General features: G+C 43.1%; 1 protein-coding gene across 1 annotated transcript; it reads left to right on the top strand.

The window, feature by feature from the left end:
* Window positions 1–2,454: 2,454 nt before the first annotated feature.
* LOC109461533 (polyhomeotic-proximal chromatin protein-like) lies at window positions 2,455–20,149 on the top strand. The gene is given in 24 exon segments (XM_019757914.1): window positions 2,455–2,466; window positions 3,053–3,102; window positions 3,353–3,410; window positions 5,231–6,067; window positions 6,511–6,748; window positions 7,144–7,316; window positions 7,702–7,864; window positions 8,414–8,669; window positions 9,042–9,231; window positions 9,664–9,798; window positions 10,254–10,427; window positions 10,908–11,792; window positions 12,152–12,268; window positions 12,534–12,641; window positions 13,275–13,392; window positions 13,830–13,993; window positions 14,411–14,557; window positions 15,199–15,306; window positions 15,688–15,767; window positions 16,097–16,245; window positions 16,906–17,000; window positions 17,706–17,811; window positions 18,522–18,728; window positions 19,215–20,149. Coding segments are annotated over 24 exon segments (5,214 nt in total). The 3' UTR covers window positions 19,859–20,149.
* Window positions 20,150–21,989: the final 1,840 nt, after the last annotated feature.

Here is a 21,989-nt window from a genome sequence, read left to right as displayed (position 1 = left end):
CCACATGCCCATACAATCCACATATCAAGCGTAAATATAAATTTATCATGCAATAACGCTTGTTGATTAGTTATTTTGACCAGTAAAGCTAGCATTTGTGTGACCGCCCTCCCCCATTTCAAGTCCGCCATGACACCCGCGATCGAGCGGGGTTTTGGGCGACTTTTTGTCGGGACTAGAACGCTCGAACGCCCGCCTGCGCCTCGCCAAACTGCTGGGTGTTCTGTGGTTGGTGGCGAGAGCGATTCACACGGAAGCAACATTTGGGAGGAAACTGGAACTGATCGCCTAAATAGATCCGTCTTTGACCACGACAGCTTGGGGCACCGAAAGGGTGTTTCCAGTCTGTGCATAATTAATGAGCCCGAAATTCACGCAATTTTCACCAAATCCTTGTAGTTACGCTACGAAAATCTCATCTAAATGTTTCTTCTGGTGTATTTCTCCCCCAAGAAATATGAGAAAAGTGAATTTAGGGAAATATTCGCAATTTTTCTATAAGGTTTTGACAAACAGGCACTGTCTGCAACGGGCAGCTGAAAAGAGAAACTATTTTCTGCCAGGACTGACATCTTGATTGGGCAGTGACGTGTCAGTCCCTGATTGGTGGAAATGTGTGTGAGTGTCATGCATCCCCAGTGAGGACCTTTGGAAGCCATCTATTCAAAACAGACCAATGACAGCAAAGCAGCGACACTTGTGTCTCCTGTGTAAAATAATCTGTCAAATCTGCGACCGACCAGTCCGAATGTTTGCGAAAACACGGTCCAATCGGCAGCGCACACAAAAAACATAGTTTGTCATGAGTTACTGTGCTAGCTATGCCCCCCTCCCGTGTACACTATATGACATCCAGTAGATTTCTAGCGGGGACCAATCATAGGGCTGCTGACGCGTCACCGACTAGCGGCTATTAGCACCTTGTTTCATGTAAATGCCATGAACTCAACCAGAGCGCGTATATTGTTTCTTGTTTACATCTGATTCAGTACTAAGTACTAGTACTTCCACAATCAGTTAGTAAAGTCATACCTTAGTAAAATCTACTTTGATGAACGAATCAAAACGGGACTGTAGACATTAAGTTTTACACATTCAAATGTGGCTGCACTAGCGCTAATGGAGCGACCACTACGTACGGGAAGGAACGGATCTTAGCGAAGCCGAGATTTGTGAACCAAACACAACCCATCTAAGACGGGCCGCCAAACATAAAAATGGAGGGAAATGACAGACAACAAGCCAACAAAGACAACATCACCAGACTAACAAACTTAGAAAACACCACTTCCAGCGCTAACGTTGTAAGAACTGTGGAACCTCAAACTAGTATGTTTGCCTCAGCGGAAAGGCTGCCGAAGTAACCACTACATGAAAAACTGCGGCGAAAAAGTAACATGGGTTCGTCCCAAATCTAGACGCAAGTGAGCTACAAAAGTAATAGAACCTATGCATCTTGCTTGTTGCTGTCAACTTACCCGTTAAAGATTGAACCGATACATGTACGTACTATAACTTGCCATACCCGGCCAAAGACGACTACATTACTGTTACTCTTTATTTTGTGCTGTATAATGTTTATCCGTTACATTATCTATCATTGTCATTTCTGTGAATTCCTTAAAACATCTACTGTTAGTTTGTGTAACATTACGTAGTGCTACAATCTGCGTAAAAAGTGGGCTTCATTACGTGTTATCTGCTAAGTCGTGTTGGTATTGAAAACTGTTTTATTTTGCCGTTCTTCTACAAACAACAAGCAGAATTATGAAGATACTCGTTCTCAATACACATGCTGCAAACTAAAGTAATGGCAGTCCTACGAAAATTCTGTTTGTAATGTATAAGCGCTTTATGTCGACGAACAATGGGTGTGAAATACATGTTTTCGCCCATCGTGTGCCACCGGCTCGGTGGTAATTGGCTACTTTACAAGTGAAAGAACCGCGTCCGTGGGCCTTGATAAATTATTCAAATTATTCAGCAGCCCTCTGATTGGTCCCCGCTAGAAATTTACTGGATGTCATTCAGTGACGAGCCCCCCCTCCCCCTCCAAAAATCCTCTTGGGTCTCTTGATTACGTAATGACCTTGATTACCTTATAATGTTAGATATGGCATTAGCACATTTGAAAATTTATGTACCCCCCTCTCCTACTTTTCTTTTACAATTTACATTCCATTTATTTTAGGTAGAAGTTGATTTTATTGGGTTTGAGAATTGCAATGTTGTCACTGAAATAAAACCAATTTACAATTTAAAAAACTTGTTTAGGTATTTTAAATTGCACTGGTAATACACGGAAAAGTGATAGCACAATTGTCGTCACTTTTAACACTGGTAGGATAGACATGGACAAATTGCCATGTCAAACATACAAGATTTAAAATATCATTTCTGTGGTGAATAATTTTCTTATTCCTGTCCCCTCCCCAATAAAATATGGACTAGCCCATGTCCCCTTTTGTAGGTCACAGTTTTGTGTTTTGTTCCTGTAGAATGAAAACTCTACATACAGTAATAGGCAGGGGGGCAAGCCCTTTTCCGTAGAGCGTAATCGGCTGTTTTAATTCTACATAGAGTATAGACAGACCGCTCTTCACATTTTGCGTAGAGCGTATTCGCCGTTTTAATTCTACGTAATGCGTTGTAGCCACTTGGAATTTATCGTAAAGTGTAATCAAGAGGTTTCCGAATTCAGCGTAGAGCATTCTCGGGACCCCCCCTTGCAGGCCCTCTAATAGGGATTTTTTTGCAAGTGTAACATGTTACAACTTGATGTGTTATGGCATGTCTTAGTAGTACGGTACTACCTATGGCAAAAGCAGACTGAAAAGTCATTTAACAACATACACAGCCACAAGTAACTTTTTTGAGAATGACAATAAAATTTGTTGCTAGCTTAAATTAGCTTTGTTTAGATGCTAGAATAGATTTGATAGATATCAGCTACACACATCGCGATTGTGCTTTATTGTGTGGTAAACCTGTGTGAAATGATTACTGTTCACTATTATTTAAATAATTAATAATTTGCATTTTTTTCTTCCAGTTGTACTCGATGGTCATGGAGGATGGGAGATGCCTCTTAGACGTGATAAAGTGAGTAGAACAACTAGAAAAATGTGACTGATTATGAAAAGAAACGTCCATACTTGCATACTAACATACTGTTAAGAAAACTTTACTTTTCATTGATTGAAAGTATGGCTACATTCCTAAGTCCCCATGCTCTCCTCTGTTTTGGTTCTCCATGTTGTAAGGCAATATGGGATCTCTCTCATTTAAATGCTTATGATTTTGAAATTACATGTACATGTATAATAATTTGTTGTTTCTTGACTTCTGACAGTGACCCCCAGGCCCTGAACGAGTTTATGCAGAATGACGACCTCAGCGGAAATGGACAGGTATGTGAGATGCTGTTTATTGTTTGTTTGTTTGTTAAAATTCACCACACACATGTGGAATGGTTGATAGCACACATGTTTACTGCCTCTCACTCTGGTGTGGGTGACATACATTCACTGTCATATTATGGTCTTTAGAAGTGTGATCTTCAACAACAATGTTCCTTGTCTGCCAGGTGGTATCTAGCACTACTGCTACTATTATCATGCATAATTATTAATGATCAGAGCCTGAAATGGTTTCGGGAAACTTTCATAGTTTATCTTTATTTCAAGTAATTGTCAGATTGTACTAATTTGTACTATAGAGTCATTACACTAACAAAGCTTGGATCCGTTGAACTTGAAATGCATTTATCCACAATTTTTGTTTGTTTCTCCAAGGTTTGATAAAAGCCCTCCTGTGAGGCTAAGACCTGACATTTAATTTTTAGTTTTTGAGATTTAATCATCAATTTAACAGGTGAAGGCTTATTCACAGTGACACCACCCTCTACAATGTTTTCTATTTTTTTTTTAATTTTAGAGCGAAGTCTTCTGAATATTGGGTGAGTGAGTTGTAGTGGGCGTGGATTTGGTTTGACTTGAGTTGACGTAGAACAACTTTTTCTGTAGTAATCTCTTAGCAGATCTACTGTATGTAACCAACAAGCAGAACAGTACAGTCAAACCTGCCTATAGACGGTAACCCAGGTAATAAGCCAAGGTAAAGTGGTCTTTTTGCACAGTTGGTCCTCTTGGACTGGTGCTTACTGCTTGGGCCTATGGAAAAAATTTGGGACCGGGAAAAGGTGGTTGGGCCTAAGAAAAAATATGTTGTGTTTCCTGTTTCAGTCCTGAAAAAATTAGGGTCGGTAGGTAGGGATTATCTTTCTTTTTTTATTGGACTTTGACAATCTCTAGACAGTCTAGTGCTTGAACTAGTACAGTTTAACAAAGTAAAACTTGCATAAGGACACTTCCATTTTCAATGTCAATGTTGGAAAACAAATTGTACAACGTTTCATCATGGACCTAGACAAGGTCTATCATCTCCAAAAATTTATGTCCCTTGCAGGAGTCCACCCAAAAAAAGGCTAGGGTCGGCAGCTTTTTCTAGGGTCGGTCGGGAAACAGGAAACACAACATTTTTTCCCCAGGCCTTCTTAATATGGCCAAATGGCTGACTTGAAGAGGTGGCAGGTTTGATCCTCTTAGGTCTGCAACAGAATGCACCAGGGTGTCAATTGGTTGGGTTTTTTTCTGTTGGATGCTGTGTTGCCAATTGGTTACAACTTTGCCACTCAGATCTGCTTAGAGATTATTCCTTTAGATTGTCTTACTGTCCTAAATGTTGCAAAGCGTAGAAGCAACCCTTGAATTGAGTGGAATTCCAAAGAATAAATTCCTCTGGAAGCTGTCAAGTGACGTTTTCTTTAGTCCATCTGTGTCATAGAAGAAAGAAATCTATGCAGACATTGTCCTTTCTAAAAGTGCATGCATGGTACAGTACTTTGGTAGAGTTCAAGTCGGAGACTGTTTTCAGTACTCGCAATATTTTTGTTTTCCTGTCTTTGCTCTGGTACTTTTGTTTTGAACTGGTCTCCACTGGATTAGCTTTGAACTTGAGAGCAGAAATCGGCAAGATAGATAACATGGCAAGGGAGTTGGTTCACTAAAGGAGCAGCAACTGTACTCCTTTATGGGACCAACTCCCCTGGCATGTTATCTGTCTATTTTGCAAATTTCTACTCTTTTCAGCTGCCTCTGAAGCCTGATAGAGGCATAGCTTTAGACATTAAAGTTAGCATGTGGATCACACATCTCTGTATTTATCACAGGCCCAGGAAGCAGCTAATACATTGGGGGGAACTCAGCACACATTCATGGCAAGCCCTGTCCAACAAAACAGTAACCCTTCGACCAATGAGAATCCAGGAAACGTCGTCATGGCGACCGGATCGTACGCCCACCTGGTGCAGAAAACGTCGACGCAAAGTATCAACCAGGGACAGAACGTACTCCAGCTGGCGACAAGCCAGGCCTTTGGTGGGAACGGCGCCCCCATGCAGTCCTTCGCCATACCGCAGGGAGCGGTACTGAGTCAGGGGAATGTGGTGGTGCAGCCCGGCGGCTTCACGACGGTCTCCAACGGGAGTTCCGGGTCGCAGGTCGTGCCTGCTCCAAATAGAACGCTGCAGCCACAGTTTGCCAGGACTCCGATAGTTCAGCAGAACACACTGCAGCAGAGAAATGCTGCAGGACAGCAGGCTTTGAGTTTTCAGGCTGCGTTCGAAAAAGCCATGCTGGCAAACAAGGCCAAACAGAGTCACCAGTCCAGCACTCAACAGAACCAACCTCTAGCAACTGTTACCCAGCAACCGAATTTGAACCAACCAATCCTGCAGCAGAACAGCCCTCAGCAGATTCTGCAGCAGCCAATCAGCCAGCAGCATCTGCAGCAGACTTTTTCTTCCCAGCAGCCCTTGCAACAGAATATTTCCCAGCAGTCCTTGCAGCAGAATATATCCCAGCAGCCCTTGCAGCAGACTATTACCCAGCAGTCAGTGCAGCAGAATATTACCCAGCAGTCCAGTGTGGTACAGACTGTGAATTCTGGGAGTTTGCAGCAGAACGTAGTCGGGCAGGGCGGCACAAAAACAATTTCCTCACTTCAGGTAAGGGCATGCTCATGTCACTCATCTGTATCAGAATGTCAGTCCTTCTTTTGTCTATCAGGCACAAGTCCCAGCTTTTGGCTCTGGAAATGTCCCCCTTCCCCCAAATTTCCTGTCTACTCTGCAATTATAATGCGCCTGGGAGTCAGAACGTCAGCCAGATAATATTGAATTCAAGTTGAAGTCATAGAATACTTCCCAAAAAACAGGTTGGGACAGTTCATCCTCACTTTTAACAATTGAAATTTATTTTTGGGACAGTAGGAAGAAAAGTTAATTTCGAGGCCTAATTGGGTGAGTGAAATGTGGAGTTGGTGTGAGATTTTGGGACCCCTAGTGGCTTCCCTTGGTACTGCAGTGCAACTTCCGGTTTTGATATCTCGTGATCTGGACATGCTAGGGTCATGAATTTATTTTAATATGTTTTTCTTGTTCATTCTCAGGCCCTGCACAACCTGAACATTGTCTCCCACCCGTCTGTCCAGTCAAGCAGCGTCTCCATGGCGATGCCTGCCGTATCCACGGCAACCGTCACCATGGCAACGGTCGCCACGCCAACCAGCGGAGGTCAGCAACGCACCATCCACATCCAGCCCAAACCGCCCGTAGCGATCTCGCCAAAACTGTTGCCAGCTTCGTCAAGACCCCTTGTGAACATCAGCCCCAAAACTTCCCTCCCTGGTCAGTGTTTGTTTGTTAGTGTTGCATAACTGGAAAACCGCCTTTAGGCATAAGACACCAGTTTTGTACATGTAAGTACAAGCTGCATAAGACCAGACTGTAAGGTTTGAACCACTCACACCGGGAAGGACCCCTACTCTTTTCGATAAGTGCGGTGGGTTCTTAAACGTGCGTGGGGTGTGGCTCGGGTTCGAGTCCTGATATGCTACAAATCTTTTGCCCTTGGGTAAAGCCACCATACACGACTTTCCTTACTTAACTCAAGTGAAATTGAGTATTGTCCTGTCCTGTATTTGTTTCTATGTGCGGGACACAACACCAGCAACAGCTGCCTGTGTCCCACGTGTATTGTATTGTTACAATTTCAATAAATCAGATCATTTTTACCACTGCAGGTTCCCAGACTGTGCTGCTGCAAGGAGGGAACGCGCAGGGGGTGGCTCCGAACATTAACATTGCGAATCTGGTGACCTTGCCTGGTTTAAGGGCACCACAAGGAGTCTTGGTCCAGGCCCAGTCTCTTGCACAGCGGATCAGCAATGTGCAGAGGGCACCAATCACTACACAGGTAGGAGGATATACAGTTTAACTGCTACTTGTCAATCATTATCATCGTCCACAGAATTATGCTTCTGTAGTGTTGTAAGAAAATATCCTGCAGCTGTATTCCGTCTTTCTTCAATTCCTTCCACTGTGTATTCTGTCTCGCAAGCTCTCTTAGCTCTTGTGGGAGGGCCTAGCCCTCTGTTAATACAGTTGTAGTAATGTAAGGTGCTACTTGTATTTGTCTATGCATACATTTAAGCTTAGCTTGTGATGAATTTGTCTGTAATTTAAATAATTACAGGTAAGTATGTTACTAATTGTATGACAGATGTCATTTAACCATTTATCCAATGTATAGAACATATAATTCAGCCCTTTGGCTGCTGATTGTTTTTACTATTTTAGAGTAAATTATTATCACCACCACGCAGGCCAGTGTCACACCACAACAGCAGCAACAGCAGACAGCGAGTCCGCAGACCAACATCCTGCTGCAGGCAGCACAGCAGAGCAACCTGATGCCTCCAGGACCTGTGCAGAACGTCGTACCTAGCAGTGGCACGCAGCAAGGTAATTATGTTTACCTAGGAAAGAAAGTAATTTCGAGGCTTGGTAGGGGTGTTTTTTGGGGGCAAAAGCTTCATCAATCTTTCAAAAATGAAAATATAACTTTAGAATGAAGCTATAGCAAAGGGAAAACAAAAACTGACCCTCAATAAGCAAGAAACAGTGTCTCAGGAGGTTATGTGTTACAAAATTTTGTGGGGAGAATTTATTTTATTTTATTTTATTCACATGGATTTTTGAGCATTGGATAGGAAGCACTTGTTGTGCTTATGTAAATCCGCTGCTCATAAAACATAATACAAATGTAAACATAAAGATGACATAAAGTATAGCATTAACATAAAATGAAAGTGGCTGAAATGTGGGGAGAATACCAGACCCCCTGCTGTGGTCATATCTTGGGGGGCTCGATGTGTGATTTGCGCCACAGAAAGTTGCCCTTCTGTACCTGACCCCTACGCTGTGAAATCCTGGTGAGAACCCTGTATACCATTTTTACCTAGTTGGTGAACATCCTTCTGTCTTTGTAGTAACCATATTGTTACTCCCTAGGCACTCCACAAAGTAATGTTCTCCAACAACATGGGGTGACGTTGGTGCAGCGAGCGTCGCCGGGTGTGGCCAGCGTTCCCCAGCAACAGCAGGCCGTGCCGCAGCACACCGTTCCGCTGCAGATCGCACCGCAGTCGGGAAGCCTGCAGGCTCCCGTCTACATCACCACGCAGTCGTCGCCGTCTCCGGCAAACCTGCAGTCAGCACAGACACCGCAGCTTAGACCTGCAACACCTCAGCAGACACAGACAGCCAGGTAAGGCCTAGGCGGCTTGTTTTACCGGAATGCCTAACCCTTTATTTGTTTGTTTGTTTGTTTATTTCAGGACCCTCCAGTGACAACACACCACTACTCTTCTTTGAGTCCTCTTACATACATTGTAAAAGACACAAATTATAACAACTACATGCATCTTGAAAGTCCATCTATGTTGGTAGAAGTCATTATATATGAAACAAGTTTGACCTGCAATTTCCAACACAAGAAATTGGTCTCACCCAAAGTTTTGACTGTACAACTCCAGACTGAGCAATCCACTGCTTCTGTGACGTCACGCAGATAACAAACGTGATAATATACAGTCACTCTCTAATAACAATACAGTAACAATATTGACTTTCATTTCAGCACCAGCAGTAGAACCAACCTGGCAGCTCTGTCCATCGCGCAGCAGATCCAGGACCAGGCCGCGGCGCAGAGTCGCAGCGGTCAGGCCGCCATTATACCGCAGAATCTGCTGCAGAAGGGCGCCAAAATCCTGCCAGCAAACATCGCACAACAGCTGCTGCAGCAACGCAAACTAACCGACCAACCACAGGTAAGGTAGCTTGTACGTTGTCTAGACTATGCATTATGACTAATAAGGCCTAGGAAAAAAATGTTGTTTTCTGTATCCCGACCACCCTAGATCTAAAAGAAACTGCCAACCCTAGCCTTTTTTTGTGTGAATCCCTGCAAGGGACATGTTTTTTCGAGCTGATCGACGTTTTCTTGCCTCGTGATCTGACTCCTGAGTGATAAAACGTTGTACAGTTTTCCAACATTGACATTGAAAATATAAGTGTCCTCATGCAAGTTTTATTTTGTTAAACTGTATTACTTGGATCGCCAACTTCTAAAAAAAGGGGCATCCTCACTAGATGGGCATCATCTTGGTAGCTTTAAACAGTGTACAGTTAGATGTGCACAGGTTAGGTGTAACAGGTTATTGGATTGTTTTGCCAGTCCTAATCAGGTGTCTATATTACAGGGCGCCGCGGGAAACCCTCAGCTTGTTGCAGTCAACACTTCTCAGCCAGCCTCTACCGTAACCACAGTAACGATGACAACAGTTCAAACCTCAGCAGTTCAGCACACGGTGTCAACGACCTCATCTCAACCACAGGTCAGTACATCTAACTGTAACACTGTTATGTTCAGGCCTAGGTTTCCCAACTGAACCTTAGGTCCTATAAAAAAACTGCTGACCCTAGCCTTTTTTTTTGTGGACCCCTACAACTAAAAGCTGCAAGGGACATAAATTTTTCGAGCTGACCAACCTTTTCTAACTCCATGATCTGACACCTGAGTGATGAAACATTGTACAATCAGTTTTCCAACATTGACGTTGAACATGTGTCCTCATGCAAGTTTGATCACTAGAGACAAAGTCTAATGAAAAAAAAAGATAGTCCCTACCTACCGATCCTAAACACTTTTTTCCTAGGCCTTACCTTTGCAAAAGGAAAACAAACATATTGTTTTTATTCTGTTTCTTCTTCTGTTTCAAACCGATAATACATGTATTTGCTTTGCAAATGTCACTTTTCGAGTTGAACAAGTGTTATTTTTTCTGATCAGGTTTTGGTGACGACAGGAGCTGGAGGGCAGCCACGTCTGATCGTGACTCTTCCTCAGCAGCCACTACCCCCTCAGTTCCAGCAGAGAGAAGAGAAGAACATGCAGCTATACCAGCAGGCACTCAGGATTCAGAAGGAAAGACAGCTACAACCTGGGACATCGGCCTCAGCACAGGTTTGTGTGTTTGTTTGTTTATTAGAAAAACATGCAGCTATACCAGCAGGCACTCAGGATTCAGAAGGAAAGACAGCTACAACCTGGGACATCAGCCTCAGCACAGGTTTGTGTGTTTGTCGTGTAAAGTGCCTTTCCAAAGGACTTAACATCTAGCCAGAATTGCCAGGGATTGAACCCAAAACCCTACCAAAATACAATCAAGTTATATTTTATTTTCATATTTTTACTTAATTAAAAAAAAACAGGTATGGAACTTGGTGGGGCCTCTAACAGTAATGACAGAGGTTGTTTGTTTGTATTTCCTCAGATTGAGTCCAAGACCCTACCAAAATCATAGCATATTTCGTATTGAATCATATTTTCCTTTATTTTTTACTTCACAAAAACAAGTATGAAACTTCATGCACCCTCTAACACTAGTAACAGTGATGACAGAGATTGTTTGTTTCTTGACATCAGTTGTTGTTACTTCCTCAGATTGCGGGTACGACCATCGTGACCACACAGATACCGTCCGGCCAACAGCAAGGCCTGTTGGTGCAGCAGCAGGGCATCATGGGACAGCAGCAAGGCATGCTGGGACAGCAGGTAACGTCTGCCGGGAGTCAGCAGACCATTCAGCTCAACACAACGGGTCAAGGGTCGGGTCAAGGGTCGGTTGGACAGCAGAATTTCATTGGGCAGCAGGTACTGTCGGGTATAGTACAGCAGCAGGGCATTGTGGGTCAGCAGCAAGGGATTGTGGGACAGCAGCAAGGGATTGTGGGACAGCAGCAAGGTATTGTTGGACAGCCGCAGGGTATTGGTGGCCAGGTGCAGCAAAGCATTGTGGGTCAGCAGCAGGGAATTGTGGGACAGCAGCACAGTATTGGTGGCCAACTGCAGCAAAGCATTGTGGGTCAGCAGCAGCAAGGTATTGTGGGACAGCAGCAGCAACCGGGTGTGGTGAGCCAACAACTGCAAGGGATTATGGGCCAGCAGCAGAGCATTGTGGGCCAACAACATCAGCAGCAAGGTGTTATGGGTCAGCAGCAACAAGGAATGGTGGCACAGCAACAGCAAAGGATGCTGGGCCAACAACAGCAGGGAATTATGGGCCAGCAACAACAAAGCATTGTGGGTCAGCAACAACAAAGCATTGTGGGCCAGCAGCAGGGCATTGTGGGCCAGCAGCAGGGCATTGTGGGCCAGCAGCAGCAGGGCATTATGGGCCAGCATCAGCTGAACATCGCGACTCCGTCCCAGGTGCCCACGAGCCAGCAGTCTCCGGCGAAACCAGTGGCGCCGCGGCCGATTGCAGCCAGCAGTCCCCAGCAGCCGATAGTCACACGGGCGGCAGGACAGGCACAGAGCACAGCACAGGTGGGGCTCACTCTGGCCTGATTTTTTATGTTTACCGAAGGAAAACGTATGTTTTTGCTCAGTTTCTTCCTCTTCTTCTTCTCCAAACAGTGACCTCTGACCTGACCAGTGACATGATTTGTTGACATCTGTCACCATGGTGACTGGTGTTAGGTTACATAATGTTGCAATTTCATGGTCTGCTCTGCTTCTGTACCATATACTAGTAGAGTGAATGTGTTTGAGTAAGAATTAACACCATGTCCCAAGGTAAACATTATGCATTTGCTTTGCGAATGTTACTTCTCTAGTTTATCTTGTACTGCAATGTGGTTTCAAATCTTTTCCTTGTTTCTAAGCCAGTTTGTCCCCTTCTGTAGAACCCTACCGGAGTGACAGTTGTGCGGCAGCCGGTGACGCTGAATGTCCAACAGGGGAAACAGTTCATCACCTTAACTCTGCAACAGCAGCAGCACCTGGCTGCCATACAGGCCAAGGTACTTCTGTTCGTAAATGTAGAATACAACACGGTGTATTCCGTATCACCTGAGGTACCAGCCCGCGTCGGATCGCCCGACGGCCGGAGGGAGATCCGATCCGCGGGAGGGCTGGGACTGAGGGTGATGCGGAATACACCGTGTTGTATTTTATTTATGTCATACCCACCCAAGAAAACACGCCTTTCAATGCAAGATGAGCGAAAATTTGGTGTTGAAACTAAAGTTTGTTTTTAAAGTTGTTTGTTTTTATTCTTGGTTGCAGCTGAGGACGATAGTGACACCTGGGAAACAGCTGTCACCGCAGGAGAAACAGGTGGTGCAACAGCTGCAGGTGCTGCAAAGCCGCATCTTACAACAGGCCAAGGCACAGGTAAGGGACTGTACAGTAATGATTAGGGTGGTCCAACAGCTGCTGGTGTTACAGAGTCGCATCTTACAGCAGGCTAAAGCACAGGTAAGGGACTGTACAGTAATGATTGGGGGGATATACAAGTATGGGGCTGTACAGTAACTATTGGGGGTGGGGTGTACAACAATTGCAGGTGTTACAGAGTCGCATCTTACAACAGGCCAAGGCACAGGTAAAACACCTGCCATCCTCACCTGTATACCTGTTAAGTTAGGGGCTGTACAGTAATGATCGGGGGGAGGATACAGATAAAGGGACTGTACAGTAATGATTGGGGTGGTTTAACAGCTGCAGGTGCTACAGAGTCGCATTCTGCAGCAGGCTAAAGCACAGGTAAAGCACCTGCAGGGTTCAAACTACTTTTTCTGCATACCTGCACATTGAAAATGACTAGTACCAATGATGATGGGTTACATTATGTATCAAGTTGCAGGACAGAGTTTGAAGGGCTGGTAACCATGTAATTTACATGAGAATGTGTTTGAGTAAGAATAAATAGAGCAACAGTTTGTTAGGCTAGACCATATAAAGGTAAACATAATTTGCAAAAGTTACCTTTGTAGTCTAAACATGACACTGTTGTGTTGTTCCCAGACCCAGGCCTTAGCCCAGAATGCAGCAGGCCAGGCTAGCCTAGCGCAGGCTGCTCAGAAGATGACTCCCATCGCTCAGAAGCCTGCAGCTCCAGGCAACACTCAGGCTCAAGGACAAGGTGAGAAAACATCTTGAAGAAATTTTTTAAAACCTTTGCAGAAGAAGGAAAACACATTGTTTTTGCTCTGTTTCTTTTTTTTTTCTTCCTCTCCAAACAAATAATGTCAGTGACCTGGACCAGACGTCTGTCACCATGGTAACTGATATGCTGTAGCAGACACCCTGTGGTGTTGGGTTACATTATGTAGAGAGACTTAGGCAGGCTGGTCACCATATATATATTTGAATGTAAGAGGAGTAAGAATGAACAGTAAGAAAGAAGCAGTAGTTTGTTGGGCTACGTGTGTAGTTTGATACAGTCTTGGCTATAGTTTAATCTTACTAACTTAGCATTGAGAAAAGTAAGACAATATATGGGGATGGTGTTGTCAACTTCATATAAAATATTTGATTGACATGAATGTTTTGATTGACAGCTGAGTGTTTGATTGACAGGTACGATCCAGCAGCAGCGTCAGCAGCTGAACGAGCTCCTGAAGACCCAGACACAGGTCATCCGCACGACCCAGGGGTCAGGGGTCACGGGGGTCGTGTCAGGGACCACCAGCGGGGTCACAGGTCAACCCACCCTGGTCAAACTCCAGCCACAAGGGGCACAGGTGGGTCAAGGGTCATCCATGGACAGGCTTTCTAGCTAACACCTGCTGGCAAGATAAAAGAAGTTGCAGATCTTGCAAGATATGTTAAAGTAACATAAAAGTTATGTTGATGTTAACATTTGAAACTGTAGAAAGATTTGAACAAATGCGGTTTTAAAATTTACTGCAAGGGAAGGCATACTACATATATATATATATACCATCCATTCATTGAACTTGGGTAAAGTCTTTGCAATTATGGTGTGTTCTAGCCAGCATAAAGTTTTTCCATTATCTCCATTTTCTTTCATGTAACATTATGCCAATGATGACAGTTTGGGCAAAATTTCTGTCCATCATGAGCGATGAAATTCTGTCAATTACGGGAAGACAGATACTGGAGTTTTGTGCTTCAAGCCCTATGTCCCCCCTCTGCAGGGTCCTGCAGCAGTGATCCAGTTGACACCACAGCAGAAGGCCACACTGCAGCAAATCCAGCAGCAGCTGAAAACCCTCTCACCGCAGCAGCAGCAGCAGTTCTTAAAGCAGCAGCAACATCTCATCCTGCAGCTCAAGAACAGCAAGGTAGGGGGAGCAGCTGAGACATGTTAAAGTGGTTCTGTTGGGGAAAGTAGAGAAATGTAGGATTTTGAGCATTAAAAATAGCAGTTTAGTCTTTATTTAAAAAAAGCAGCAGTTCTTAAAGCAGCAGCAACACCTCATCCTGCAGTACACAAACAGCAAGGTAGGGAGAGCTGCTGTGCAGTAACAGTAGTTTTAGTAGTAAGGAAATAGTTGATCCAGCAGCAGCTGAAGACCCTGTCACCGCAGCAGCAGCAGCAGTTCTTAAAGCAGCAGCAACATCTCATCCTGCAGCTCAAGAACAGCAAGGTAGGGGGAGCTGCTAAGATGCTAGAAGAATGCACAGACAGACATGTCCTCGATTCTTTTGTGGTAAGGGAATACAGAAAAGTACAGTTTTGAGCGTTGAACCAAAAGTCAGAATTGCCCTGAGGAAGGTGACAGACGGTCACCGAAATGTCGGCTGTGAATAAAAGACTAATGGTTGTGTAAAAAGAGTCTCTTCACTCAGTGTCTTACCAACCTGATGAAACTATTCACGGAGAGGAGCAATTTCTAAAACAATGGTGTAAATTCCAAACATTACCGTTTTAAAAACTATTCATGGATGAGTATTGACAAGTCTGCCCATGTTCCTCCCCCAGATTGCCATCAGTCCGGCTGCTCTGAGTGCAGCGAACGCAGGAAACACGGGTACAGGCGTGGCAGGGCAGCAGCAGCTGGTCACTGTACTCAAGCAACAGCCTGGACAGGTAATGTGAAGTTCTAACTTTAATACAACAGTTGAGGTTCTTGGTTTTTTTTTTCCTGTACAAAAGCACCAGACCTCAGCTTAGCAGCTGACCAGACTTAAAAGTAAAAAAAGATGAACTGAAATATCGATGTGAAAAGAACTGTAGTTTATGCCATGGTACATGCAGTTTGCTATTGAATGTTGTTGCACCTTTTTTGAATGATGTTACAGCTTTCTTTCATGTTGAATGATTGTTATCCTCAGGCTGTTTTTAATGTTCTTGCAGCTTTATTGAATGATTTTGCATCTTGCTTGAAATTAAAGTTGTTGCACCTTTATCATAAAGTTTATGTTTGGAAGTTGTTTTCCACTGCTTATTGATGTTGTATGTTTTCCACAGACCATTGCAGGGAAGTTGGTCCAGTCTGCAGTACAGGGTATAAAGAGACCGGCGCCGCAGCCCTTGTCTAAAACTGACCTGTAAGTTTAAGTCTTTTTTTCAAGAAACAGTACTTTTTTTTCTTCTTGCCCAGAAGAAGGTGACAGATGGTCACTGAAACGTCAGATGTGAAAATCCACTTACTGGTTGTTGAATACAAAGTCATCTGTGAAGGTGAACATATTACATGTGTCTGTTGGAAATTACATTTTAAAACTGTCTGAAAATGACTCCTACCAACACAGTTGAACTTTCAAGCTATGAATATGCTCCTTTCCCAAGAACACAACGTTTTGTCAGGAATGCCAGGAATCAAACCCACAACCTCTCAATAAATAAATGTTTAATAAATGTTTGTGATGTTTCACAGCATCAAGAACAAAGGAAAGCTGGACCAGCAGGGCTGCCTGAAACCTGACTACAAAACTCCATTCAGGAACAAAGAGGACGCCATCAAGAGACTCCTGCCCTTCCATATCCACATGACAAGGGACATAGAGGACAAGGAGATAGACAAAGGTAAGGATCTACTTCACATTGTACCCTTTTTCCTGTAAATATACATGGTAATGTCAGAAGATGTTGGACCGTGAAGGTAAGAATAATTATACACATGATAAGGGACATTGAGGAGAAAAGATAGGCAAACGTCACTTTAGTATCTTATTACCTGGCACTACTTGCTAATGTAGGGCTGGAAATACCACCTGCATATGTACAACACACAGATGTAGGTTAGTGCAGGTAAAATTAGGGCTGTGCAGGTATTTCTGTGAGAGTGAGAACTAACTGACCCAATAGGAGAAGCAGGGTTACAAAGGTTGCTTGGGACCATTCCCTAGTTTCTAAATGATTACCAGTTTCGCCAAAATGCAGTTACTCAAGCAACTGGATATGATTTTGAAAACGTTAGACATTTCAGCTAGTATCCACTAGCTTTCGCCAGTGACTAGTGGAAAGTAGCTGAAACGTCTTCAAAATCATATCCAGTTGCTTGAGTAACTGCATTTTGGCGTATCATATTACCTGGATGTCTAACCTTCACCGACGATTACCAGTTTCATTCATAGTTTGATTTTACATGTTACGTGCAATGCATTCAGAAAAGAAACGACTCAAGCCCTGACATGTCTTCTGTTTTTTTTCCTGTCCTAACTTTGCATGTTTATGACATTCCAGCTGAAGTGATGTTAGAAACAGTTTCCCAGTCGCTGGTGGAGAAGTATCACAAGATGAGAGACAAGTATCACCACCTCCTGCTGCAGGAGAGCATGGTGAGATTCAAACAATTTGAGAGAATAATTTAGATAATTTTTTCTTTCCATCTTCTACTCCAAGAAATCAGTCAGTCTTCATTGTTGACAAAATCTACTGGATGTTTGTTAACACAATTTCTTGTCAACAACATTGGTGACCATTGTTTTCAAAGTTTTTCTTCGCTGTTAAAAAGTCCTGACCATATTCTTTGTCAACAGAGACTCAGTATCAGGGTGGTTAATTCCCATTGACAAACGCTAAATTTCAAGCCAATTCATTCATCTAAAGTGACATGAGTCAAAGTTGAGAAATTCTGTCAATTGTCTTGTCTGCTGGCAGAGACTCTAATGTTGTTTTTTTTTTAACGTAGTAGTTCAATGCAAGGCCTATACGACCACTTCTCGGCATTGAACTAGAAATATGAGAGAAACATGGCTATGTCAAGAGACGGTGGTGAATGTTTGACTTGGAAGCCTGTAGATTGTAGGTTGGTGGGAAACACTTGTCAGGGAGAGAATTCCAAAGCTTGGCTTGGAAAGAAACTGTCACTGTAAAAAGATTTTGAACAAGGAATTTTATTTTGACAAGCCACACTGGGTCAGTCTACTGAGGTTTTGTTGACTTAGACTTCAATCAGGATCTCTACCAGTAGAATTGCTGATTCTGCCAGATTGTAATCTGTATCTTGATAATATTATGATATGTATGTATGTATATTACAGAGGACAGACCCGTCAGCCGAGATGGTGATGCTGTGGAGAATCTTTGTCCACGAGGAGAAGTCAGCGCTGGCACAGGAGAAAAAACTTGCTGTAGAGGGAGCAGACGGTGAGAGTCTTTAACCTTTAGTATGCTAAGGGATCTACTAATGAACAGTTATTACCAAATGTGACTACAGTAGTTAAATGTCAACAACTAAGCTTGGGCGGTTATGTTGTACGTAGCAAAGAACCAGCCAGCTTCTACTTTGGAATCCTGACACGAAGAGAAGGATTGGACATCCAAACATAACACTTAAGAAGAAACTTATAGAAACTGAAACAGGCTTGGAGGGCCTGGAACTTATTTCATCAATGAACGACAAGCAACTCTGGAGATCAAACTTTGTATGCTCCACCTCTTCGGAGGATAAATGATGATGATGATGCTAACGTAGCTGTTTGTCATGTGACAGGACAGAGTTGGAGGAGCTGGTCACCATTTATATAAATGTGTTTGAGTAAAAATTAACAGAGCAGTAGTATGTTGTTTGAAGGTAAGACGTTTGTTCCAGCACAAAGGGTAAAGAGCTTTCGACCAGTTACTCTGGTCTTTCTCAGTAGACTGACCCAGTGAGGCTTGTCATGTGGCTTCAAAATCTGTAGGTAAGATTTACCTTTTGTGTTGGAGAAAAAGTTTAACCTTCAAACACCAACACAGATGAAATTTCATGATACAGCAGTAGTTTATTTAGCTCGGCCATATGAAGGTAAACATTATGTATTTGCTTTGCACATGTTACCTTTCTAGTGATTTATGGTTTGCTGTTGTCTCCACAGGCACTCCTGTTGCTGTTCCTACAAGCAGCACAACAAGTCAGGAGACCACAGAACTTCCAGAAGCCATCCCACCGGTGGTTGGTACAGCTACTACAGCCTACCTACAACCCTCAGCACCAACCAACACCTTCCCAAAGGGTGCTGTAACTGTTACAACATCCAGATCACAGACAACCTCCATAAGTCTCAAGCCACACACAAATACTGGTAAGGAACTGTCCTTCAAACACCAAATTAACATTAACTCAAGCAACTGGATAGATTTTTATTACAGTCGTTTCAGGTTGCAGTCACTGACCAAAGGAAGTGAATCTGACCTTAAATGTCTGACCGTTTTTATAAATCTGTCCAGTTGCTTGAGAAACTGGTACTTTGAACTTAGAACCTAGAACAATGTCTATCTAGTTCTATGCCTGAATGGGTTAGGGTGAGAATCAGGCATGGTTCTAGATAGTGATAGTCTCTACGTATCTAAGAACTTAAATCTAAGATTTGTCAAAGGCACAGTTCTGGGTACCTGTGAACTGTATCTTTTGTCAGTGACTGAAGTTATTGAACACTTCTTGAAATGTCTGGACAAATCTATCCAGTTGCTTGTGTAATGAGTTGCATGGTTTATAGACTTCATATCTTTTCATCACTTCTTTTGTGATTTTCTCTACATTTAATGTCATATTCTCACACTCTAAACAGGACAGGGAAGGAGCTCTACAACAACACCCCAGGTGGTGACCCCTGCTGTTGCCAAGGGCAGGGCCATCGCCATGGAGACTAAAGAACCCGATGACGACGAAGACAGCGATGATGATGACATTGACCTTGCAGGCACAGTTCAAGGGTCAAGTTCAACGTCAGCGTCGTATCTCAACATTGACAGTTCGAGTATCGTAGACACGGTAAAAGTCACGAGCCCCGCGAGGTTAAAGAGCGAATCAGAAATGGCGGTCGCGAGTCTCCTTGGCGACGAGGATTCCGGGGACATCGACATCTTGAACTCTGACATCGCGAACTCTGACCTCCCCGAGGACCCTGGGGTCGACGCGGTGCGGAGCCTGACCGGCGCGTTCAGCCCGACGGGAGCCGGTCGGCATGGCAACACCGTAAACAACGACTTCGCAGACGACTCTGATGAAGAGCCAGATTCTCTCAACGAGCAGGTTCAAAGTGCAATCAACAGTATCCTTGAGCTCCAAGGTCGGGGTCCGCTGGAGGAGGAAGATTCCCCGCAAGACGTCTTCAACCCGTTTTCTCAGGATCCTCCCTGCTCAGCTTCCAGTGAACCCAATATTGATGAAGACAATGCGCTAGACGAGGCAGTCAAGAGCATCTTGTTCTAATATCTTAGTAACAAAAAAACAACGCTGTGTCCATTTCATTTACAAGCTATTCTTTCTCCAAAATACTCTCTAGCAAAGAAGAAAAATTGTATTTGAAATCCAAATCCTTGGGGGGGGGGCCGGCCTCAAAGATTGTAGACAATTTTGTACAATAATTTCAAATATTGATGAAGACAACGCGCTAGACAAAGCTGTCAAAAGCATCTTGTTCTAACTTTGTAACAAAAAAAAAAACCTGGTCCATTTCATTTCTCCAAAAGAATCTGTATCGGTATAGCCGGTATAACCGCCCTTCGGCATAACACACCAGCTTCTGTATCTGTATAGCCGGTATAACCGCCCTTTGGCATAACACACCAGAATATGTTTGTTTAGCTCTCTAGCAAAGAAGAAGAATTACAGTAAAAATTTGCAGATCATCCAAATCCTTGGGGGGGCCTCAAAGATTGCTGTCAAAAGCATCTTGTTCTAAATTTGTAACAAAAAAAGCTGGTCCATTTCATTTCTCCGAAGGAATATGTTTGCACTACTCTCTAGCAAAGAAGAAAAATTACAGTAAAAATTGCAGGGGGACTTCAAAGATTGTAGACAATTGTGTACAATAATGCTCTAGAAGAAGCTGTCTAAAGCATCTTGTTCTAATAACTTGGTAACAAAAATAAATTTTGCCCATTTCATTTACATAAATCTACTGTTTTCTCCAAAAGACTATGTTTGCGCTACTCATTTAAGTCTCTAGCAAAGAAGAAAAATTGTAATTCACCACAGTGTAGTTTGTCAGATTAAACATTGTCACAAGACAGAAATGTGCTACATTCAGACATTGCTACAAGAGAGAGAAATCTGCTACATTCTATTCCACTCCAAATCTTTAACCTAACATTTCCTGAGACTTCCCCGTACTAAATTCTGCTGCAATTGTTACAAATGCGGTGCATAGATGCACCCTTAGTGAGACGAGGGTTAAGAATTATTATTATACACGGCCAAATGTTCGCTGCACTTTGCAAATATGTGATTCTCTATATATTTTTGTCACAGTAATATCTGATGTACTTTCTGCAATAATGTGTTACTATTTAAACCTCAGTATTGACATAAACAGTGTTACGCTTTTGATATCAGAAATGTCAGATCAGACCACAGTTATTTACTGCACAGTCAAATTGTATATGCCACTATATTAGCACATTGGCAGAACGTACTGCGCCTGCGCAAAAACTGTAAATGTATTGTGCAGCAAGTTTAAACTGTAATTTTCAACACAAGACATTGGACTCACCCAAATTTTCGACTGTTCAAATTTGGGTGAGTCCAATTTCTTGTGTTGGAAATTACAGTTTAAACTTGCTGCATAATGACTTCTACCAACACAGATGAACTTTCAAGATGAAAACCTGTAATGTATTGTGCATAGCACTTTGGCAGAACGTCTCATGTAAGGTTGCATATGTGTATTTCATGATGACATCCTGTCTATAGTTTTAAAATGTAGTGTTACCGTATATTGTTGCAGACTACCAGTATATAGTGCCTGAAAAGATGTACTAGTACATGTATTGGTGGTCTGCTACGGGCAAAATTCTGATGGAGTGTTGACCAACCGTCCATGGAAAACCGTGAAAAATCCAGGTTTTGCATAGGAGCAGTATGTTCTGCCAACATGCTCATGTATATGCCCCTATATTGAAGTGAGCCATAAGAATTTCCTGTCCTAGAGCCACTCATAGCAAGGGAAGAAGTCATGCGTTAACTAAATGACTCGCCTGTTCTCCAAAGTATCTGTTTTCAGCATTTAAAGGCATCCAATGCGATTTCAGGGCAGCAAAAATGGAAATATTTTGAAATCTTTGCAATCTTTGTGATATTGATATATACTGCTTCACATTAGCACATTTAAATCAGCATTTCATACTTTGGGCATTTAAAACTGCAGAAACAAGCCCCAAGATGAGTCCTTTATTTTCTGGGTGGTACCCAAAAAATCGGCCCAGGGCCCTTCCAGTAACCATTTTGCGTTAGAATATTGGGAATTTTTGCTATGTGAGGGTCAATATACATTGGGATAGTGTGGTTTCAACTGTGTGTAGATAAATGACTAGAATATTGGCTTTGAAAAATCAGGTTTCCA

This window comes from Branchiostoma belcheri, unplaced genomic scaffold (assembly GCF_001625305.1).
Source record: "Branchiostoma belcheri isolate BF01 breed outbred unplaced genomic scaffold, Haploidv18h27 scaffold94, whole genome shotgun sequence".
NCBI lineage: Eukaryota > Metazoa > Chordata > Leptocardii > Amphioxiformes > Branchiostomatidae > Branchiostoma > Branchiostoma belcheri.
This window is presented reverse-complemented; position numbering and strand designations above follow the sequence as displayed.